Source organism: Panthera tigris, chromosome A3 (assembly GCF_018350195.1).
Source record: "Panthera tigris isolate Pti1 chromosome A3, P.tigris_Pti1_mat1.1, whole genome shotgun sequence".
NCBI lineage: Eukaryota > Metazoa > Chordata > Mammalia > Carnivora > Felidae > Panthera > Panthera tigris.
The window spans coordinates 18,592,237-18,612,857 of record NC_056662.1 but is presented as its reverse complement, the minus strand read 5'-3'; the positions used below and the strand labels follow the sequence as shown (position 1 = coordinate 18,612,857).

At 42.0% G+C, this 20,621-nt stretch overlaps 1 protein-coding gene across 6 annotated transcripts in view; it reads right to left on the bottom strand.

Moving 5' to 3' along the window:
- CHD6 (chromodomain helicase DNA binding protein 6) overlaps positions 1-20,621 on the bottom strand; it is a 205,100-nt gene that overhangs the window by 103,066 nt on the left and 81,413 nt on the right. For all 6 annotated transcript variants that reach the window (XM_042980386.1, XM_042980390.1, XM_042980391.1 and 3 more), the window contains exons 4-5: positions 15,394-15,541; positions 13,414-13,563 (exon numbers count right to left, since the gene is read on the bottom strand). In XM_042980386.1, the coding sequence (XP_042836320.1) occupies positions 13,414-13,563; positions 15,394-15,541 (298 nt within the window). The remainder of the gene's footprint in view (positions 1-13,413; positions 13,564-15,393; positions 15,542-20,621) is intronic.

The window sequence follows — 20,621 nt, the reverse complement described above, 5'->3', positions numbered from 1 at the left end:
GTCCCAGAGCCACACCATTACAGAAAATGGTATATAAAGGTATGTAAAATCAAACTTTCTCCAGAAAAGTACTGAAAGAAAGAAAGGAAGAACGAAAGAAAGAGGAGGAGGGCAGATGGTAGAAACGAAGTATGGCGATTAGCAGGCAATGACAGATGCTCCCAAAGGTTACAAATATTTATTACATTCCCCTAGACACATGGCATGGTGCTAGGTGCCATGCCAAAGTTAATCCAAAGTGACAAGAGTCTACTCCCACTGCTCAACAAGAAGACAAGTCGATTGTGCCTACCATATAGTAGGAAGAAGGGATGGGGATACAGACTAAGCTTTTGTTTTTCTGCTCAAGTGTTCTGCCTGATTCTTAAGCACAAGTAAGGAAAGGAAGAGGCGGCAGGTGGCTGTTGCCTGCCTTCTCCCATTACAATGTAAACCTTCTGAGGGCAGGGATCCTTATTTGTTTTATCCACTGCTATAGCTAAAGCCCTGAAAAGGCCAGGCACCAGTGGGTGACCAGTATATATTTGTTAATGCTAAATACAAGGAAGAGGAAGAGAGAGGAAATACATGAGGAAATAAAGCATCTAACTCACCGGGGCTACAGACTGCAGACAGTTAATATTCTTAATCTACGTCACTTAATTAAAAATTCTCCTCCTTCTTCATACACTGGGACCTAGCCATACTGTCAGGATGGCCAACAGCAAAGGGCCAGAGCCTGGTGTAGTTTTCTTAAGCCAAAGATCACTACCCCAACCTTGCAACCAACAAAGGAACAGGTGCCGGTTAAGAGAAAGTAGATGAATGACCAAACCTCCTTCCTAATTTCCTACTTCATTTCCTTCCTAAATTTCTTCCACATTATTTACTGTCTTTTAGGTTTATTCACTGGTCTTACAGAAAGAGATGAGCCATAGTCCTCCTCAGCAAGGAACTACCAGATATGCTAACATAACACTTTAAAAGTTATTGAAGTATGGCATACATACAGTATATAGAGATCTCAAGTGTACAACCAATGAATTCTTACACATACACATACCCACTTGTATAAATATCACCTAGACCAAGTTACATAACATTCCCAATGTTCTGGGAGGCTCTCGCGCCCCCACTGGAAGTAACCACTATTCGGATTTCTACTACCACTGATTAGTTTTGCCTACTACTAAGCTTCATGTAAATGGAACTATATAGTATGTGGTTCATTCTTCTGTATTTCTGCATAGTATTTAGTTGTATAAATATACTACCATTTATTTATCTGCTGTTGAGGAATATTTGGGTTGCTTCCAACATTTATATACACTGTGTATATTTTGGTGGACAAATGCACTCATTTATCTTGGATATATACCGAAAAGTGGAATTGCAAGGTTATGAGGTAGATTATATGTTTAGTTTTAATGAATGTTGTCAAAATTTTTTCCAAACTGATTCTGACAATTTTTATACCCACCAGCCACGTACGGGAGTTCCAGGTGACTTAATATTGTCAATCTTTAAAATTTTGGCCATTCTTGTGGCTAAATTCACATCTATAAATTTAATTAATTCACATCTTTAATTCACATCTCCCTAGCAATTGAGGATGCTGAGCACCTTTTCATATGCTTACTGACCGTGTGGATAACCTCTCCGTGAAGCTCCATTCATGTCATTTGCCGATTTTAAAAACTGTCCTTTTTTTAAATTTGTACGAGTTCATTATACATTTCTGAATAAGTGTCCTGTCAGTTATACAGATTACAAATATTACCTGCCAATCTATGATTTACCTTTTGCTTCTATAAACGTGTCTTTTGATGAACAGAAGTTCTACATAATCCACCTTATCAATCTTTTCTCTTATACATTCTTGTGTGTTGTTGAATCATGTGGCAGCAATGTGGCAGTGTTGTTGTGGCAGCAATGGCTGCCACAAAGGTCACTCATTAAGCCACATAAAGTAATTTAAAATTTTCTTGCAGCCACCTTTTTAAAAAAGTAAAAATAGGGGCTCAGTCAGTTGAGCTCCCAACTCTTGATTTCAGCTCAGGTCATGATCCCAGGGTCGTGGGATTGAGCCCTGTATTGGGCTCCGTGCTGAATATGGAGCCTGCTTGAGATTCTTTCTCTCTCTCTCTCTCTCTCTCTCTCTCTCTCTCTCTTTCTCCCTCTGCCCGCCTCCCCAACTCGTGCTCTCTCTAAAAATAAAAATAGTAAAAATAAACAGATGAAATGAATTTTAATATTTTATTTAAAGCAATATATGCAAAAATTTATTATTTCAATGTATAACCAATATAAAATTATTAATAAGATACTTTATATTCACTCATTAAGTCTTTAAAATCCGATGTGTACTTCACACTTAAAGCACATCTGAATTCAGACTACCCATATTTGTTTTTTTTTTCAATATATGAAGTTTATTGTCAAATTGGTTTCCATACAACACCCAGTGCTCATCCCAAAAGGTGCCCTCCTCAATACCCATCACCCACCCTCCCCTCCCTCCCACCCCCCATCAACCCTCAGTTTGTTCTCCGTTTTTAAGAGTCTCTTATGCTTTGGCTCTCTCCCACTCTAACCTCTTTTTTTTTTTTTTCCTTCCCCTCCCCCATGGGTTTCTGTTAAGTTTCTCGGGATCCACATAAGAGTGAAACCATATGGTATCTGTCTTTCTCTGTATGGTTTATTTCACTTAGCATCACACTCTCCAGCTCCATCCATGTTGCTACAAAGGGCCATATTTCGTTCGAGAAAGAACGAAGTAGTAGTACTTGCCCTGTAGTACTCCATTGTGTATATAAACCACAATTTCTTTACCCATTCATCAGTTGATGGACATTTAGGCTCTTTCCATAATTTGGCTATTGTGGAGAGTGCTGCTATAAACATTGGGGTACAAGTGCCTCTATGCATCAGTACTCCTGTATCCCTTGGGTAAATTCCTCGCAGTGCTATTGCTGGGTCATAGGGTAGGTCTATTTTTAATTTTCTGAGGAACCTCCACACTGCTTTCCAGAGCAGCTGCACCAGCTTGCATTCCCACCAACAGTGCAAGAGGGTTCCCGTTTCTCCACATCCTCTCCAGGATCTACAGTCTCCTGATTTGTTCATTTTGGCCACTCTGACTGGTGTGAAGTGATATCTGAGTGTGGTTTTGATTTGTATTTCCCTGATAAGGAGCGACGTTGAGCATCTTTTCATGTGCCTGTTGGCCATCAGGATCAGACTACCCATATTTCAAGTGCTTACAGCCACATCGGGCTAGTCGGAGCCCTACGGAGCAGCGCAGCTCTGTTTGGTTCTACTTGTTTTTATAGCAACACTACCTTGTCTTCATTACTGGAGTGTGATTAAAAGTCTGGATTACAGGGAGTCTTCCAACTGAGTTCTCCGGAAAGATTGCCTGGCTATTCTAGGTCTTTTGTGTTTCTATCATCAATTTCCAGCAGAAAACACCCCGCTTAGATTCTGACTGGGAATGAACTGCAGACATCTTAACAATATTGAATACATGTATGTCATACATTGCTCTATTTATGTAGGTCTTCTTTAATTTCTCTCAGCAATGTTTTTCATATAGAGAGGTCTTGTATATCTTTTGAGAGCTATTCCAGAATATCTAATATTTTTGATGATGTTACAAATGGCATTTTAGAATTTTTCTTTCCTGATTTCATGCTGCTAGTTCACAGAAATAAAGTAGATGTTTATGTATATTGTCTTTGTATCCAACAATTTAGCTAAATCCACATTTATTAATTCTAATGGTTTGTCAATTCTGTTGAATTTTCAACACACACAGTCATGTCATCTACAAATACTGAATCGTACTTCTTCCGTTCCAATTTTTAAACTTTTTATTTCTTTGTTTACTTATAGCAATGGCCAGGACCTCCAGTGTATCTCTTTTTTAAAATTTATGTTACATATTCTTTTTTTTTTAATGTTTATTTATTTTTGAGAGAGCAAGAGGGGGAGGGGCAGAGAGAGAGGGGGACAGAGGATCCGAAGCAGGCTCGATGCTGATACCAGACAGCCCAACAGAGGGCTCGAACTCGCGAACTGTGAGATCATGACCTGAGCCTAAGTTGGATGCTTAACTAACTGAGAAACCCAGGTATCCCCTGCATTTCTGAATATAAAGATAACAGTGGGATTTTTTTCTTACTCCCAAATTCAGCAGGAAAGCATTCGGTATCGTACCATTTAATATAACGTTAGTAGTCAGTTTTTACCTAGTGGATTTTAAGTCTTTGGTTTTCTACAGTTTCAGATGTGCCTGAATATGGTTTTTGTTTTTGTATTTTCCCTGCTTGGGAGTTACCTGATGCTGAATGTATTGGTTGATATCCCCCATCAGTTTATGGGAGTTGTTGGTCATTTATTTTTATCATCAAACACTCCTCTGCTCCAATCTCTCCTCCACATCTAGGACTCTAATCAGAGATACACATTGCACTTTTTCACTGCACCCCAATTGTTTCATATGCTTTGTTCTGCTCTTTCCATTCTTTTTTCTATGTGGCAGTTCAGAAATTTTCTATTGATTTGTCTTCAAAGTCACCAATCTTATCTTCTGTTGTATCTAACCTGCTTTAATTTTTATTGCAGGTTATTTTAATTTTTTAGTTTTTAGATTTTAAAAAGTTTTTAGATTTATACACACACACAAATATATATATTTTTAATGTTTATTTTTGAGAGACTGAGAGACAGTGTGAGCGGGGGAGGGGCAGAGAGGGAGACACAGACTATGAAGCAGGCTCCAGGCTCGGAGCTGTCAGCACAGAGCCCAACATGGGGCTCAAACTCATGAACTGCAAGATCATAACCTGAGCCAAAGTTAGACGCTTAACCACCTGAGCCACCAGGCGCCCCTCTAATCTGCCTTTAAAGTCATCCACTGTATTCTAAGTTTTTTAAATTGGAATTTTCAGTCCAGACTGTTGAACCGATTCTCTTTACAGATTCATTTCTTCACTGGAATTCTTCACTTTAAAATTTTTTTGGCTCATTTTCTTTTATTTTCTTTCACATGTTAATCAGTTATTTTAAAATTCTTTTCTGTTAAGTCCACTACCTGGATCATCTAGGGTCTGCTTCTTTTATATATTACTTCTACTTTTTAGTCACATTTTTTCCAGCTTTTTCAAATGTGCAATAGTTTTTTACTTATGGTAGATACTGTGAATAAAGGAACCTTAGCAGCTCCTAACAATATTTTCCACAACTATTTCCTATTTTCTCTGAGAGAGGGGGTGGTCCCTGGGTCCAATGAGACACTGAATTGGGTCAGGCCTGGGTTACTGTTAAGATTTATCTCTTGCTTAGCAGGGGTACCTGGGTGGCTCAGTTGGTTGAGCGTCTAACTTCAGCTTGGGTCATGATCTCACAGCTCATGAGTTTGAGCTCTGCATTGGGCTCTGTGCTGACGGCTCGGAGCCTGGAGCCTGCTTCGGATTCCGTGTCTCCCTCTCTCTCTGCCCCCAACCCACTCGCATTCTGTCTCTGTCTCTCTCAAAAATAAATAAACATTAAAAAAATTTTTTTTAAAGATTCATCTCTTGTTTTACCCTGTTTCTCAAGCATGAATGTCCAGGGCCACTGACTGAATGTGGCAGGTCTTTCTATTCCTGAGCCCTGGAGTCTCCAATCCCAAGTAAGTTAAAAATCTCTCACTCTCTTTTTTAAAATTTATTTATTTATTTTGAGAGACAGAGAAAGAGAGAGAGAGAGAGCAAGTGTGAGCGAGGGAGTGGGGGGAGAGAGAGAGAGAGAGAGAGAGAGAGAGAGAGAAATAAAGAGAATCCCAGGCAGGCTCCGCACTGTCAGCACAGAGCCTGACTCAGGGCTCAATCTCATGAATCTCAGGTGAGATCACGACCTGAGCTGAGATCAAGAGTCGAACACTTAACAGACTGAGCCACCCAGGTGCCCCTCTTAAAAACCTCTCTTCAGGGAGAGTTAGTTTTTCTACACTAAGTCCATCCCTTTAGTGAGATTTTCCCTATAGGTACCATGATACTGAGAGATTTCAATCTGCCTTCTGAATGAGCCACTAACTTCTTGGGCTACCCCAGAACTCCTCAATGTCCTGGGGAGAGCCCTTTGCTTTGGGGATCTTCTAGTTTCCAATCATTTCACCAGCAGGGGCAGATGGTGATGGTTTCTCTTCAACCCAGAGAAGTCTGTTTGAGCCAAGCCTGATCCTCAACCTGCGCCTAGAACTGAGGAATGTTTCCAGAGAAGAAATAGTTTGCAACTGCCGGCTCATCTAGTAATAAATAGCTCATCACTGTCTGGAATTTTAGTTAATCTAATTCTTGTTGCTTTCACAGATATCTGATGTCTTTAAAGACACATTCTCTTTTTTTTTCCCTTTGCAATGAGTGTTGCCCTGCCACGACCTACTGTCTCTTCCCTGGAAGAAGGAATCCTCCCACATCAACTCTCATTCCAGGAACTCCCTAGGGCCTACTTTTTACTCTTTTCAATTCATACTCATTTTTCTGGTGATCTTGTCCAGTCTTGAGGTTTTAAATAAGGGCTACATCATGACACCAGCCAAGTTTATGTATCCAGCTCAGAACCCCCCTCGATTCATAGACTCATATATCTAATTGTTACCTGCCATCTCCACTTGAATATCTCAGAGGTATTTCACACTTAAAATGTCTAAAATGTAAACTCCTGCTATCCTAGCCAACCTCCCTTCCCTACCCATTCCATCTACAGTTTTCTCCCAACTGAGTGAATTCTATCCTTCTTGGTGTTCAAACCAAAAATCTTGGTGTAATTCTTGATTCCTCCTATCTCTCCACACTTGTGTCTGATTAGCCAAGAAATCGTGTTGGCTATATCTTCAAAATATGTACAGAATCCAGCAATTTCTCACCACCTCCAATGCTTCTACCCTGGTCTAAATCACCTTCATTTCTCACCCAGGTTATTCCCAACTGCCTTCTACCTAGTTTCCCTGCTTCCACTCCTGCCCAACTAGTCTATTCACAATACAACATTCAGAACTGCCATTATTATGTCTTTTGCCTAACCTGCTTACAAGGCTTCTCTTTTAGAATAAAATCAAACATCTTTTAAAGGCCTACAACAAACCCTGCTGGAGCTCACCAAACGTCCCATCTCCTATCACCTTTCAGGTCTCCCTGCGTGTTCCTCACACACACTAGTGGCCCATTTCTACCTCAGAGGCTATTCCCTCCGCCTAAAATGCCTCCCTCTCAAGATTCCCTCACTCCTTTACTGCCTTCAATTCTTTGCTCAAATGTTACCTTGGTGAGGCCAAAACAGACCACCCTAATTAAAACTGCAACCCTCACTCCTCAATTCCACATCACTCCTCTCCTGATTTTTTTTCTCACAGCACTTACCACCATTGATATACTACGCAATTTTATTACTTTTTAGGTTTGTTCCCAGCCTCTACCTAGGTATTTCCACCCTTTGGAAACTAACTCAGAGCTTGGCTGTTTGGCCTCCTCTCCCACAGGTTCAGAATCCAGCAAATGTGAAGAGATCAGCTGCATGGATTTCGTAGGTCCCCTCTCCATTTATTGCATGCTCCCTCTGTGAGAGCAGGGAGTTTTGCCTCTTTTGATCCTTGATGTTATCTCCAGCACAAAACAGTCCTTGGCAGGTAGTAGGTCCTCAAGAAATATTTTTGAATAAATAATGTTAAGAGATTTTGCAATATAAATGGTAATATCAGCATAAAGCAAGTGCTGAGAACCTGCTGAAATCCCACAATTCAAGACAGGGCACTTCAGCAAATTAGGAGAGCCTCTGAAAGTGCAGCGACATCTGAGTTAGATCTCTGTTAACCAGCACTAAACTTTTATAATTTCTGACTACCTTTCCTACCCACTCCCAAGTCTGTAGAACCCAGACTAACCAGGGAGCATTCATACATGTACACATGTACTAACAGGAACAATTATGTCTTCCTCACTATTAGAATGCTTCAAACATTCTTATTCTTATCTACCATTAAGAATAGAAAAAAGATGGGTTTTAGTGGGAGGATTTTGATAATGTTATTTGGAGTTTTTACTAGGACCAGCCAAATCCAAGGAAACGTTAACACACGGACAAGAAAGGACAGTACTTTACTCTGAGTATTAAAAGGATGAAGGGCTTCAGGGGAACCTGGGTGGCTCAGTTGGTTGTGTGACTGACCCTTGATTTCAGCTCAGGTCATGATCTTGCAGTTTGTGGGATCAAGCCCCACGTTGGGCTCCTCACTGGGCATGGAGTCTGCTTGGGATTCCTTCTCTCTCTGTCTCTCTGCCCCTCTCCTGCTTGCACATGTGCTCTCTAAATAAATAAATAAACTTTAAGAAAAAAATAAATAAAAGGATGGAGGGCTTCAAACATTCTTCACCATAGAAAATTTTCAAGTAAAAATTAAGGAACGTGAAATAAAATTTCAACTTATCTTTTTTTTTTTTAAGGTATTTTTTTTTTTTTAATGTTTTATTTATTTTTGAGACAGGGAGAGACAGAGCATGAACAGGGGAGGGTCAAAGAGAGGGAGACACAGAATCTGAAACAGGCTCCAGGCTCTGAGCTGTCAGCACAGAGCCTGACGCGGGGCTCGAACTCACGGACTGCGAGATCATGACCTGAGCCAAAGTCGGCCGCTTAACCGACTGAGCCACCCAGGCACCCCTCAACTTATCTTTTATAGGAAGAGCAATGAATACTGGAATTAAAAAAAAAAAATCAGTGAGGGGTGCCTGGGTGACTCAGTCAGGTAAGCATTTGACTTTGGCTCAGGTCATGATCTTGTGTTTGGTGAGTTCAAGCCCCACATCAGGCTCTGTGCTCACAGCTCAGAGCCTGGAGCCTGCTTTGGATTCTGTGTCTTCCTCTCTCTCTGCCCCTCCCTGGCTCACACCCCTCCCTGTCTCTCTCTCTCTCAAAAGTGAATGAACATCTAAAAAAAAAAAAAAAAGGGGGGGGGGCACCTGGGTGGCTCAGTCGGTTAAGCGTCTGACTTCAGCTCAGGTCACGATCTTGCGGTCCGTGAGTTCGAGCCCTGCATTGGGCTCTGGGCTAATGGCTCAGAGCCTGGAGCCTGCTTCCGATTCTGTGTCTCCCTCTCTCTCTGCCCCTCCCCCGTTCATGCCCTGTCTCTCTCTGTCTCAAAAATAAATAAACGTTAAAAAAAAAAAAATTAAAAAAAAAAAAAAAAAAAAAGGAAAGAGGAGTGCCTGGGTGGATCACCTGGTTAAGCATCCAATTCTTACTTTTGGCTCAGGTTATTATCTCACAACTCTGTGGGTTCGAGCCCCCACATCGGGCTCTGTGCTGGCAGCACAAGGCCTGCTTGGGCTCCTCTCTCTCCCTCTGTAGCTGCCCTTCCCCCACTTGTGCTGTCTCTCTCAAAATAAATAGATGAACTTAAAAAAAATAAAGAAAAAGAAAAAAGAAAAGAATAATTCCTTTAAAAAAAAAACTGATTATCATCAAAACACTGAGAGCAGGCTTTACTCTATCCCAATAAAAGGAAAAGGGAATAGCATTTCCAAAATACACATCAAAGCAGGACGGAAACTAGGAAATCAGGACTTTTCTAAACAGAGATTGTGCATAAGCACGATCATGTGTGTATCAACACTCCGTGTATACAGATACACACAGATATAAACTAAATCTGCTTGCCAAACACACTTCCATAACAACCATCTGTTCTCAGCTACTTGGAATTTTCTCAAATTATCCTTCAAAGAAGGCCATTTTAATTCATTCTCTTTCATGTCAGAGACTCAGATAACTAAAAATTTTTTTCTTAGGGAAAATTTCAAAAATTGTCAACCCTAGTCACCCCCAACCTCAACCAACCACCTGATTTAGTTCTATTTAGCTAGGCACAAGGGAGAGGTTCTAGCAAGAAGCAAATCACTTTTCAAATCACCAAGTATGTGAGGGTACAAAAGTAGCATCAAACGAGATGCCCAGTCTCAGGGGCTTACATTCGTGTAGGGAAAGCAACACAAAACATTTTTACTAGAAACGTTGCAGGTTAAATTCTAATTGGTGTGACAGTAACCTTAAGTCCAGCAAGAGTGCAAAAAGCAAGAACAGCTTGGATTTCACAGAATAGGTAAGGTTTTAGTAGGGCCCTAAGGAATGGTGGGTCGTAAGAGGACAACAAGCAGGAAGGAAAGCTGAAATGAACTGGAAGGATGAAAGAATGAGTCCAGAGGAAACAGGATGCATATACGGAATACTAAGTAAACAGTAGAGCAAAAGCATTAGAATGAGGTAGGGAAATAAACGGGAGTAAACAGGTAGTGTGTGGTCACATTTAAAACAAAAATCAGGCAGGAATTTTGATTTAATATCGGAGTTGAGAAACAACCACCTTAGACCATAGAGCAGGGGCACTCTCCCCCAGCTCAGGGAAGGAAACAGGGGGCTTCTGGGGGAGAAAACAACTGGGCTCAGCCCATCAGGCATGGCAAAAGGTTAGACAAAGCGGAGGGCGCTGGCCTCAGAGACACAGAGTGAGGCACAGGAGGGCACCGGGAGCTGAAGCCTCATTCAGATTAAAGCCCTTTGTTCTAAAAGGCAAAATCACACAAACTGCACAAACTGTAGGAGGCAGAAACTGAGACAGCCTCGTAAAAATCTACACAACAACTGCAAAAGTCTGTCTCTGTTCCAGACACCAACATCCGTTTGACAAAGAATAAGAAAGCAAAGACTTTGCTCACTGTGACGTGAGGATGGAAAGTTATTTCCTGCCCCCGAATCCCATATCCCAGTCAGGGGACCGTCCCTCTGGCTCCAGAGCAGGGCCGTGCTAGCATGCCAGTCCTGGCCTACCACGAATCACGTGTAAAGATGTTTCCAGCAACTCCCCACTAGACAGCCAGTGCTGAGGCTGCAGTCTGGGACTGGGCCAGGGGCCACAGAACAAGGCAGAGCATGTTGAGAAGGCACTGCCCGAGAAATGCAGCGAGGGAGCAATAGGGCCTTTCTGCTGGGGACTCCACACGGTTCTCGGCCCCAAGCTACAGCCAGCAAGCAGGCAGACAACCATCCAAAGGGCCTCGGGAGAAGGACACAAGTAAAAGCCTCATCTTCTTCAACTGATTTTCTGTGCCACTGGGTACTGAGGATTGTCTGGAATCCTAGATGAGATTCATGGCTTTCAAGGTTTGCCATCAGCCTGGGAAATCTTTGTTCAAACCTCACCAGGAAGCCCGAAACGTAAACCAGAGGCAAATGCGGTGTAGTCAGGCAGCAGCTAGGGCTCAGCGGAGGCCGGCCTCTGAAACCCACCCAATCCCCCTACAGGCTGTCTATCTACCCTGCATGCTAGGCCAGGCCTGGGACACAGAGGCCAGATCCACGTGCTTGCCAAAGCCACATATCAGGCCTCTTTCTGCTTAAATTTCACAACAATTTTTGAGGCCTAATTAATGAAAATTCAGATTCTATCGTATGTTAGCTCTCTCTCTCATGTACCTTGAAGAGGATAAAAAGAGCCTTGTTAAGATACATAAAATTTCCTGAATTATTTCTGTCAGATCAGCTAAAGCCGCCCTTCAGGTACCACAAAAGAAGTCATAACAACAACTGAAATATGGTTAATGACGGGCTGAATGGCTACTAGGAGAAAATAAATTCCCTTCTAATGTTTTAACTACCAAACCAACCATAAATCTCCAAGGAGGGAAAACCCATCATAAAGCAATATAATCCTATCACCTCATGGCACTCTTGCCAGGACTACTCTTAACTGTTTGCTTGAAAAGCACTACACTGATAGTACATCAAATTATTATTCCTATTAAGTGCTATGTTCATTGGTTGGATAACTCTTGGCAAAGGGACCTGAAATCAACTCTTACATGCTAGTCACTGGTTGACTACCACTAGGGTGTCCCATGACCCAGATCGTTCTGTGCCTGCTTCTTGGTTGTTAAACCAGGGACGACGACCCCTCCTCCTAGCTACTGTCCGTGCAAACACAAGGTGAAAGGATATGTGAAATTATGTGAAAATGCTTTAAGCTGGAGGCAAGGTGGTTTAGACAGATAAAGTATTACCGGCTTTGCTAAGCCACCCTAGTGCCCGGGAGGAAGGACAGGTATTTGTGCTCTGTTGCACATGCAGAGCATGAATTCTGCCAAGTCAGCGACAGGGACTCCACAACAACAGCCAGCCTGTGTCCCAGAATGTGCTGCTGGCAATGATGCCCTTCCTATATGCACAGCCTGTTTCTTCTTTTGCTTCTAATGTCTTCTCTGTAAGCTCCCTGGCACAGACCTCCTCCTTTTCAATATTTACCTCTCTTCCTTCTAGCATCTGGATATCAGGTCCCTCTTCTTGAAACCGCTGCCAATGGAAATCCCTAAAATACAAATAGGGCCGTCCTGCTTCTCTGCTGGAACCCTCAATGTCCCCTCCCCCCTACCATTTGCTCCGCAGTATTAAGGTCAAATACTTTAGCTAATCCCTAGGGCCTGCATAATGTGACTCTTCCTACCACTCAATGCTCATCTCCCACCACTCCTCAGACCAGATCCCAACATCCAGCCGAGCTGGTCTATCACAACACCACCCGCAACACCATCCAGGCTGTGGGCTTTAGTTCATGTTAGAAATGCCTTTCCTAAAATCCTGACCTCCCCCTTTCCGGTCCACTCCCCCATGTAGCCACTGTATCCAGCACATTCTTCTAAGGCCGCACTTTATCACAGTGTTCATATAGCCATAAGCCCTTTCTTCTTGGAGCCAGGGGCCATGCCTTGATACTCATCCTTATATCCCAAGACCTGGCCTTGTATGGACTCTTAATACACATTTATTGAATCCAAGTTCCAACTGTAATTACTAGTGCGTGTGATTTCATCCCATGAATGGCTGTTTAGTATGTTATCAGACTTTCACATTCTAATGGGAAAGACAAAGAAATAAATGCAATCAGAACACAATGATCAGCTGTGGCAAGTGCTATGAAAGAAACAGACAAGGAGTGAAACTGAGAATCATGGGGCTCAGAGGCAGAGATCTACTCTAAATACAAGAACCAGGAAAGACCTCTCTGGGGAGAAACCATTTTAGCTTAAAAGATGATGAACCAAGTCATGTAATGCATGTGAAGAAGAGATTTCAGGGCAAGAAGGTGGGAAAGAACTGTTAACCCAAGGCTAGGGAATGGGGAGAAAGTCATTTATATGCTGAAGGAATTTGCTGAGACAGACAGAACCCTGCTGGGCACCATAACGGGAGTGAACTTCATTCTAAATGGATTAGGAAGCCACCTGAGGGTGAGCAGCACCAGTTACAATAACCTAACCTAGCTTCAGCAAAGAGCCACAGAATAACTATCAAGTGGGCCAAAATGATGGATCAAGCCAAGGTCAGCACCCCAGCCACAGGCCGTACCTCCGCCTGCCATGCCAGTGTAGAAGCCGAGAGGGCGGACGTCCGGCCGGCTCCAAGAACGGCGATTGTCTCCCCGTCATCGTCCACCACCTTGAAATCCAGGTCCTCGTTATATTTTCTGCGCTTCACCTGCCGTCCTGAGCGTCGTTTCTGCAGGGCAAACACACCCATCGGAGAGATGCTCTGTGAGTCAAAGGCAAAAAGCTTGGACAAGAAAGAATACCCTCATCTACACTCACTGACATGCACAAGAGACCTGTCCTACTTTACAAAAGCAATCTTCTTTAAACACAACTCTTTTAAGAATTAAATTCACTCAAAATGAAATCTGGCTGAGGGAGGGGATCCAAATTGCCAAGATCCCCTGAGAAGAAGGTATAGTCTCAGAATCCAGTGAGATGTGTCTTGTTCATGAATGATAGTGACTTTCCTTTTCCTTTCTGGAGTCAGTTTCTATTCCAGTAAAACGGGGATGAGAGGTAAACTCCATCATCTTTCAGGTCCCTTCCAGCATAGCTGGAAGCTCTGATTTTAGGGCGATAAGATAATTGTTTCGGTTGTGGTCAAATTCACTGTACTTACAATATATTCTTTAAAAACTAAATTAATACCAGTTTTATTAGGACTTACTTTGAGAATCTCCTTGAAATGCAAGGAGACATATTAAGTGTGACAAAACAAGATTCATGAGTCACCATCTGAGGACTCATCTATAATTAAGTAACTCCTGACCTTTTAGAGAGACAACATTCTACAACAAAGCAGCCCAGTGGCTTTCCTCAAACAGAAAAACACATGGTTCATCTCATGGACACATCATATCCAAGCAGCAGAAACACTTCTGGGAACCACTCACCAGCTAGCTCACTCTCCAGTACTTCAATCTTAAAAAACAAAACCAAAGCCAAACACCACCTGCCTTATTTTTTAAAACATACCTCCTGGGCCTCTCTCTGTTCTCCCACCATTTCTTCATTATGTTACCTCTATGACGTTTAGTTTTACATGAGGGATTCCACATGAAAACCTGTCTCCCAATCCCATGTACATACAGATCACCACCCTGGAAACACTTAAACCCCTGCCAACTCCCATCAACCCAACATGCCTGCTGCTCTGCCCATGAGGATACCTGACAGCCACTAGCCCGAGTTCAGAGACAGTGATGGGGGGGGCGGGGGGGGGGGGTTCTGCTCTGATACCCCAGACACTACTACTTATTATCACTGTGACATTAGAAGCTGATACCTTCCTACAGTGAAGACCATCTAGGAATCTACGAGGATCCAAGGATACTTGAATGTGCAGTAGTCGGATGATTTTACATGGTCCCCTTGCAGCAGGCATAACCCAGGTAAACTGTCATGGATATCAGAGGAAACAGCACTTTCCAATATTAGAACTCCTATCCAAGACAGGTTGCCTCAACTGAGGGAGAAAATTCCTACCAATGTCATGGGCATGCTTAGTAATGGCTTTAAAAATCTCATTCAGGTGGGCAACTCCTTGTTTCCATGTTTGGCCAAACTTCCTTTACTATTTTGGCAAAATGAATACACACAGCCCTGACTTTTCCAGCATCTGGGATTATGAGAATGTCCTTATGCAGACCGGCCCAGCCCTCTGAATCTTAAAAGCATTAGCTGCATTGCAAGTCAGGCCCCTGACACCTTACTCAGAGTGCCCCACAATTCAATTTTCCATATTCATTCTTTCTACAGCCTAATAACATGCTACTTCCCAAGAAGAAAGCAAACACCACTAAAAAAACCTGGGAGATCATTAGTATAAGGATCAGGATGCTAGGCGGAAAAAGCCTGTGGTCTTGGTGCTCACCCACCAAAACAGTGAAAGCCCAGCCCGGATCTATGCGCAAGGGGTGCAAGGCTGGAGATGGAGAGAGAAACGCAACAGGACGCGCGTCAGCAAGATCTGTGCGGCAGCCGTAACCGCCAGCAGGGTTCCCGGTCACAGCTGTACCTGGCTGTCTGCAGACTCAGTGGACTCCTCAGGACTCCGCAGGGATGGGTTCGGCAGGCCCTGATCCAGCTCTAAACTCTCCACTGTGGTTTCACTTTTCCTCTTTCCTTTCTTCTTTCTCTCCACTGGGGTTGGTCCTTGCTCCTTGCTACAAGGAGAAATTCAGAATTAAAACTCTTGGGCAGTTTTTAAAACTAAGAGTTCCCACGTGATCAAAGTAATGGTATCACATAAGGATATGGTATCGCAAGGAATTCTTGTCCTAGGGGTAGGCTTTAATGAAGAATCTACAAGAGTTTCTTCCCAGAACTATACACAGAAATATGGGAAGAAATACCTACATGGCTTGATGCAGAGTTCACTTTTTTACACCCCTATCATGATTCCTGTGGCTATGATTAATGTGGTAAGAAATAAAATAATATGAACATCTTCAAAACCTCACTTTCAGTTTATATAAATGTCTTCTCTAGTAAGCTTAATCGCTAGATATTGAGATATTGAGAATCAACAATTTCAATCGCCCTTTAGGTTACATGGGAAGAGACGTGTCCTTAATCTGTCACCATCCTCTACTGAAAATGGTCTATATAAGACTTGGAGGAAGTACTAGGAAGTCGAAATTGAAAACGATACTGTCCCTGTCCTTGAGGAGGTTACGAATATGAAAATCCTACAGGCCGCCCAGAGCAATAGCTCAAGGCAGTAGCTAAAAACCTCCTGAGAGAGGTGAAGATGGGCAAGATCCATCCATCCTGCAAGGTCCTGCTAAGATGGCAGCACCTCTAAAAAGCTTTTTCTGATCATCTTAGCTGATAAAATCTCTTTTCTATACTCCCAAACCACCTCAGCTATGCTTTGCTTAAGGTACTCAAACTCTGATCTTTCACCAAAGTTAGTTATTAACTATGATATCAGCCTCGGAACCACACAGTGCTTGAATCCTCTGTAGTTTCCATAAACATCTGCTGAGTAGATGAATATTTTATACTTCTCTGATCTCTCCTACCAGACTCCAAATTCCTAGAGGACAATATGTACTTGATTCAAGTTTGTATTCTTAGTCTTATGCCTTATACATAGTAAGTATCCAATAAATACTTATTGAAAAGATAGATGGATGCATCAATGGATGGATTAAGTCATTGGGGAGATTTGGGAGAATGCAACTGAGCAGAGATGTGCATGGAACGGTAATAATAATAGTAGCAGTACTAATAATTAGAGCTACTAGCTACATAGCAGTGATTACATGCAGGCACGACTCTCTAAGTATTTTACATGGATTATCTCCTTTAGTCTTCATATCAATCTTATAAGGCAGATAGTATTACTATCCTCATTTCATCAAGCAGCAGAGTGAGGTTCAGTTAGATTTCCAGGGTAAGATGGCTACTAAAGAGTGAAGAAAGGATTTGAACCCAGGCATGCTCTTAACTACCCTGGCATTGTTAGGGAACTGAAGAGTGTTAAGGGCACATTTAGTAAAAGACAGTCTGTATGGCTGGATGACAGGGCAAGTGAACAGAAGCACTAAATAATGGAGCTGCAAAGCAACTAGGTATGTATACCAGTCAGAGAGTTTTGACTTCATTCTGTGTGACAAGTGCCGTGACGGCAAGCCAAGGCAAGAGGGAATGAAGCCCTAGGCTAAATACAACCAATGAAAACTCAAAGGTGAAAATCATTTGAAGGATCCAGCAGAAATACAACCATTAAGTCTGAGGAAGGGACAGAATGTGGAAGATGAGGAAAGAGTCAAAATTATTGGCATTTTTTTGGAGCGCCTGGGTGGCTCAGTCGGTTGAGCGTCTGACTTCAGCTCAGGTCACGATCTCACGGTCCGTGAGTTCGAGCCCCACGTCGGGCTCTGGGCTCTTAGCTCTCTGCTGTGTTTAAAACTGATGGTATATGGGGGCGCCTGGGTGGCTCAGTCCGTTAAGCAGACGACTTCGGCTCAGGTCATGATCTCGCGGTCCGTGAGTTCGAGCCCCGCGTCGGGCTCTGTGCTGACAGCTCAGAGCCTGGAGCCTGTTTCCGATTCTGTGTCTCCCTCTCTCTCTGCCCCTCCCCCGTTCATGCTCTGTCTCTCTCTGTCTCAAAAATAAATAAAACATAAAAAAGAAAAAAAAATTATTGGCATTTTCTATCAGTTGGGTTATTGGAAGGTGTGGGGGAAGAGAGCTTGCCTTGTTTAGAGATGGGAGACCCAGCATGATGAACTGTTGCCAGGAAGGCCAACCAGTGCTGACTGCTGAATCAGCCTGCCTCTCTCTTGAACACCCTTCACTCCTCATGGACTCCCAATCAAGTCAGCACAAACAGCCCACCCTCGTTTCTCCAGGCTGAAGACTGGCTTGCCTACTGATCAGGAAAGTTCTTTATGAAAATTATTTTGGTCCAAACTGAGGAAATGAAATTCTAGGGGTCCTGCCATTTTTAACAGACTTGTGCTCTCAAACACAGAGGGAAAAAGCAAATGTTCTACTTATCAGTGCAGGACAGGAGACACAGGTGAAACAGTTTAAAAACGTTCTAAGTTTTCGAAGGAATATTTATCTCATGTCATATACTCCTAAGAAAACTGTATAGCAATTTATATTCTATAAAGCACTTACGTGTTCTGTGTCTCATTTAACTGTTACGACCACAAGGCCATGAGGGAGTATCAAGGGCAGATAGATGAATCTCATGTTCCAGATGAAAAAACAGGTTTAAAAGCAGCAAAGGTCCCAAAGTCAGCAGCCGAGTAGCAGCAGAGGCCTGCACTCAGCTCATCTGACTCACAGCCTATTGTTTTTAACACCATATGTTTTCTGTCTTTTTTTAAAGCCCCGGTCTCCCTTTTAATGAACGCAAAAACTTCAAATCTCCTTTAATGTTATTTGAATCTCAAAATAATGACCAAAAGAATTAACAACAAAATATTCCAATGACCCAAATACACAGAAAAAAAATCCACAAATCCATAGTCGTTGACAGTTTTTTTAAATGGATCCCTTAACAAAATAAGCCTTGTGCTATTTAAAAAAAAAGGGGGGGGCGCCTGGGTGGCTCAGTCATTTAAGCATCCAACTTTGCCTCAGGTCATGGCCTCATGGTTCATGAGTTTGAGCCCCATTTCCGCCTCTGTGCTGACAGCTCAGAGTCTGGAGCCTGCTTTGGATTCTGTGCCTCCCTCGCTTTCTGCCCCTCCCCCACTTGCGCTCTGTTGCTCTCAAAAATAAACATTAAAGGGGCGCCTGGGTGGCTCAGTTGGTTAAGCGTCTGACTTCGGGTCAGGTCATGATCTCGCAGTCCATGAGTTCAAGCCCTGCGTCGGGCTCTGTGCTGACAGCTCAGAGCCTGGAGCCTGTTTCAGATTCTGTGTCTCCCTCTCTCTCTGACCCTCCCCTATGCACCCTCTGTCTCTCTCTGTCTCAAAATAAATGTTAAAAAAAAATTTTTTTTAAAATATTAAAAAAAAGAAGTTTTCTCCTTAATTTTTTGGACACAGATTTAAACATAACTGATTAATATACTAAGAGTCATCATAATAATCACATGAGCAGGGCACCATTTAATCTCCTAGAAAATCTGAAATCCTTCTCCCCACATTTGAAATCAATTTTATCTACTAAATATAACTTCATTATATTAGAAAACTATGTCTATATGTTTAATCTTACAAACACACACACTCAAAACTACTCAGTTGCATTCAAACACAAACTCATACTCAAACTAAACCAAGCTCAAGCCATAATTAAGGAAGAGAACCTCCTCAAAATATGAATCTTTACTATAAGACTTGTATATATTTTACATCTGCCTTCCATTTTTCAGAATCACATTAAATAACAAAAGTAAGGAGGAGTCACAGTGAGGCACTTTCAAAGTCAAGCCTAGTAGGCACTACTAGGCACTAGTAGATTTTCCTAGCCAGAAACTGGGTGTAGTATGGAGTAGAGGGAACATCTTCTCAAATATATGTCCAATGACTGGTGAACCCTGCTTGCTTATTTGTGGATAAATAAGAAGATACTCTACCAAAGTGATTTTCTGTAGGTTACCTTTGGCAACACAATCAATTTCGAGTTCCAAAACTTCTTCTTGGAGCTCTTCTGATAAAGACAAGTATCAGGGAGAAAAGATTCTTTGTAAGCTTATAAATGGGATTTTCAAATAGGACACAAGAAAATATCACCTGAATTCATCCTCTAGGAAGACTACATGAAATGTGTTTTTTCCCTCTTTGGAATAACTTTTGAAAACTTTATGCTTGAGATTTTTATCAAATGAAGACATTTAACCTCTAAATGGCTCTATCTGTAGATGGATTTGGTCCATGAAAGCTTGTTTGCTCCCTGAAGTTCCAGGTTCTTCAAAAACAGTGGTCAAATAATATGTAAAAAAACTATGTATGATATATATACCCTTTGATCTAGCAATTCCATTTCTAGGAATACACTCCAAAGATACACCTCCAACATATGAAAAAAATATATGCATGACGTTACTCACTGCAGCAAGTGCAAATTAATAAAAATAACGTACATGATGAAATGTGACTGAATAAAGTAGGACAGTTACAATGGAGTACTATGTAGCTCTAAAAACCATTAAGACTCCAACTGATCAGAATATGGAATCATTTCTAAGCTACACTGTTAAGTGAAAAAGGAAAGTGCTAAAGAGTATAAATGCTACATTTGGGGGAAGAAAAAAGAGTAAGAAAACATGAATATATCTATGTATTTTTAAAGTTTATTTATTTTGAGAGAGAGAGAAAGCACAAATCAGAGAGGGGCAGAGACAGACGTGTGAAGAGAGAGAATCCCAAGCTGGCTCCATGCCGTCAACACAGAGCCTGATGTGCGGCTCAAACTCACGAACCATGAGATCACGACCTGAGCCAAAATCAGATGCCCAACTGACTAAGCCACCCAGGTGCCCCTATCTATTTATATTTTTAAAAGAAACATAGGAAAGATGAACCAAAAAACAATGATCATCCATAAGAGATGGTTAGATGGGATACGGGAAGTGAATGATATTTCTCAGAGAATCAATCGTTTTATAAAAATTTGACTTTTGGAAGCATGTTAAATTCTACATATTAAAAAATAAAAAAATTAAAGATGAAAACAAGCTGAAACAAATGAATCCAAGTATTTCAAACAAATAACATAACCACATTGAATGGAGGGGGAAAATCTCATTAATTATGAACACAATAGAGCTGACCC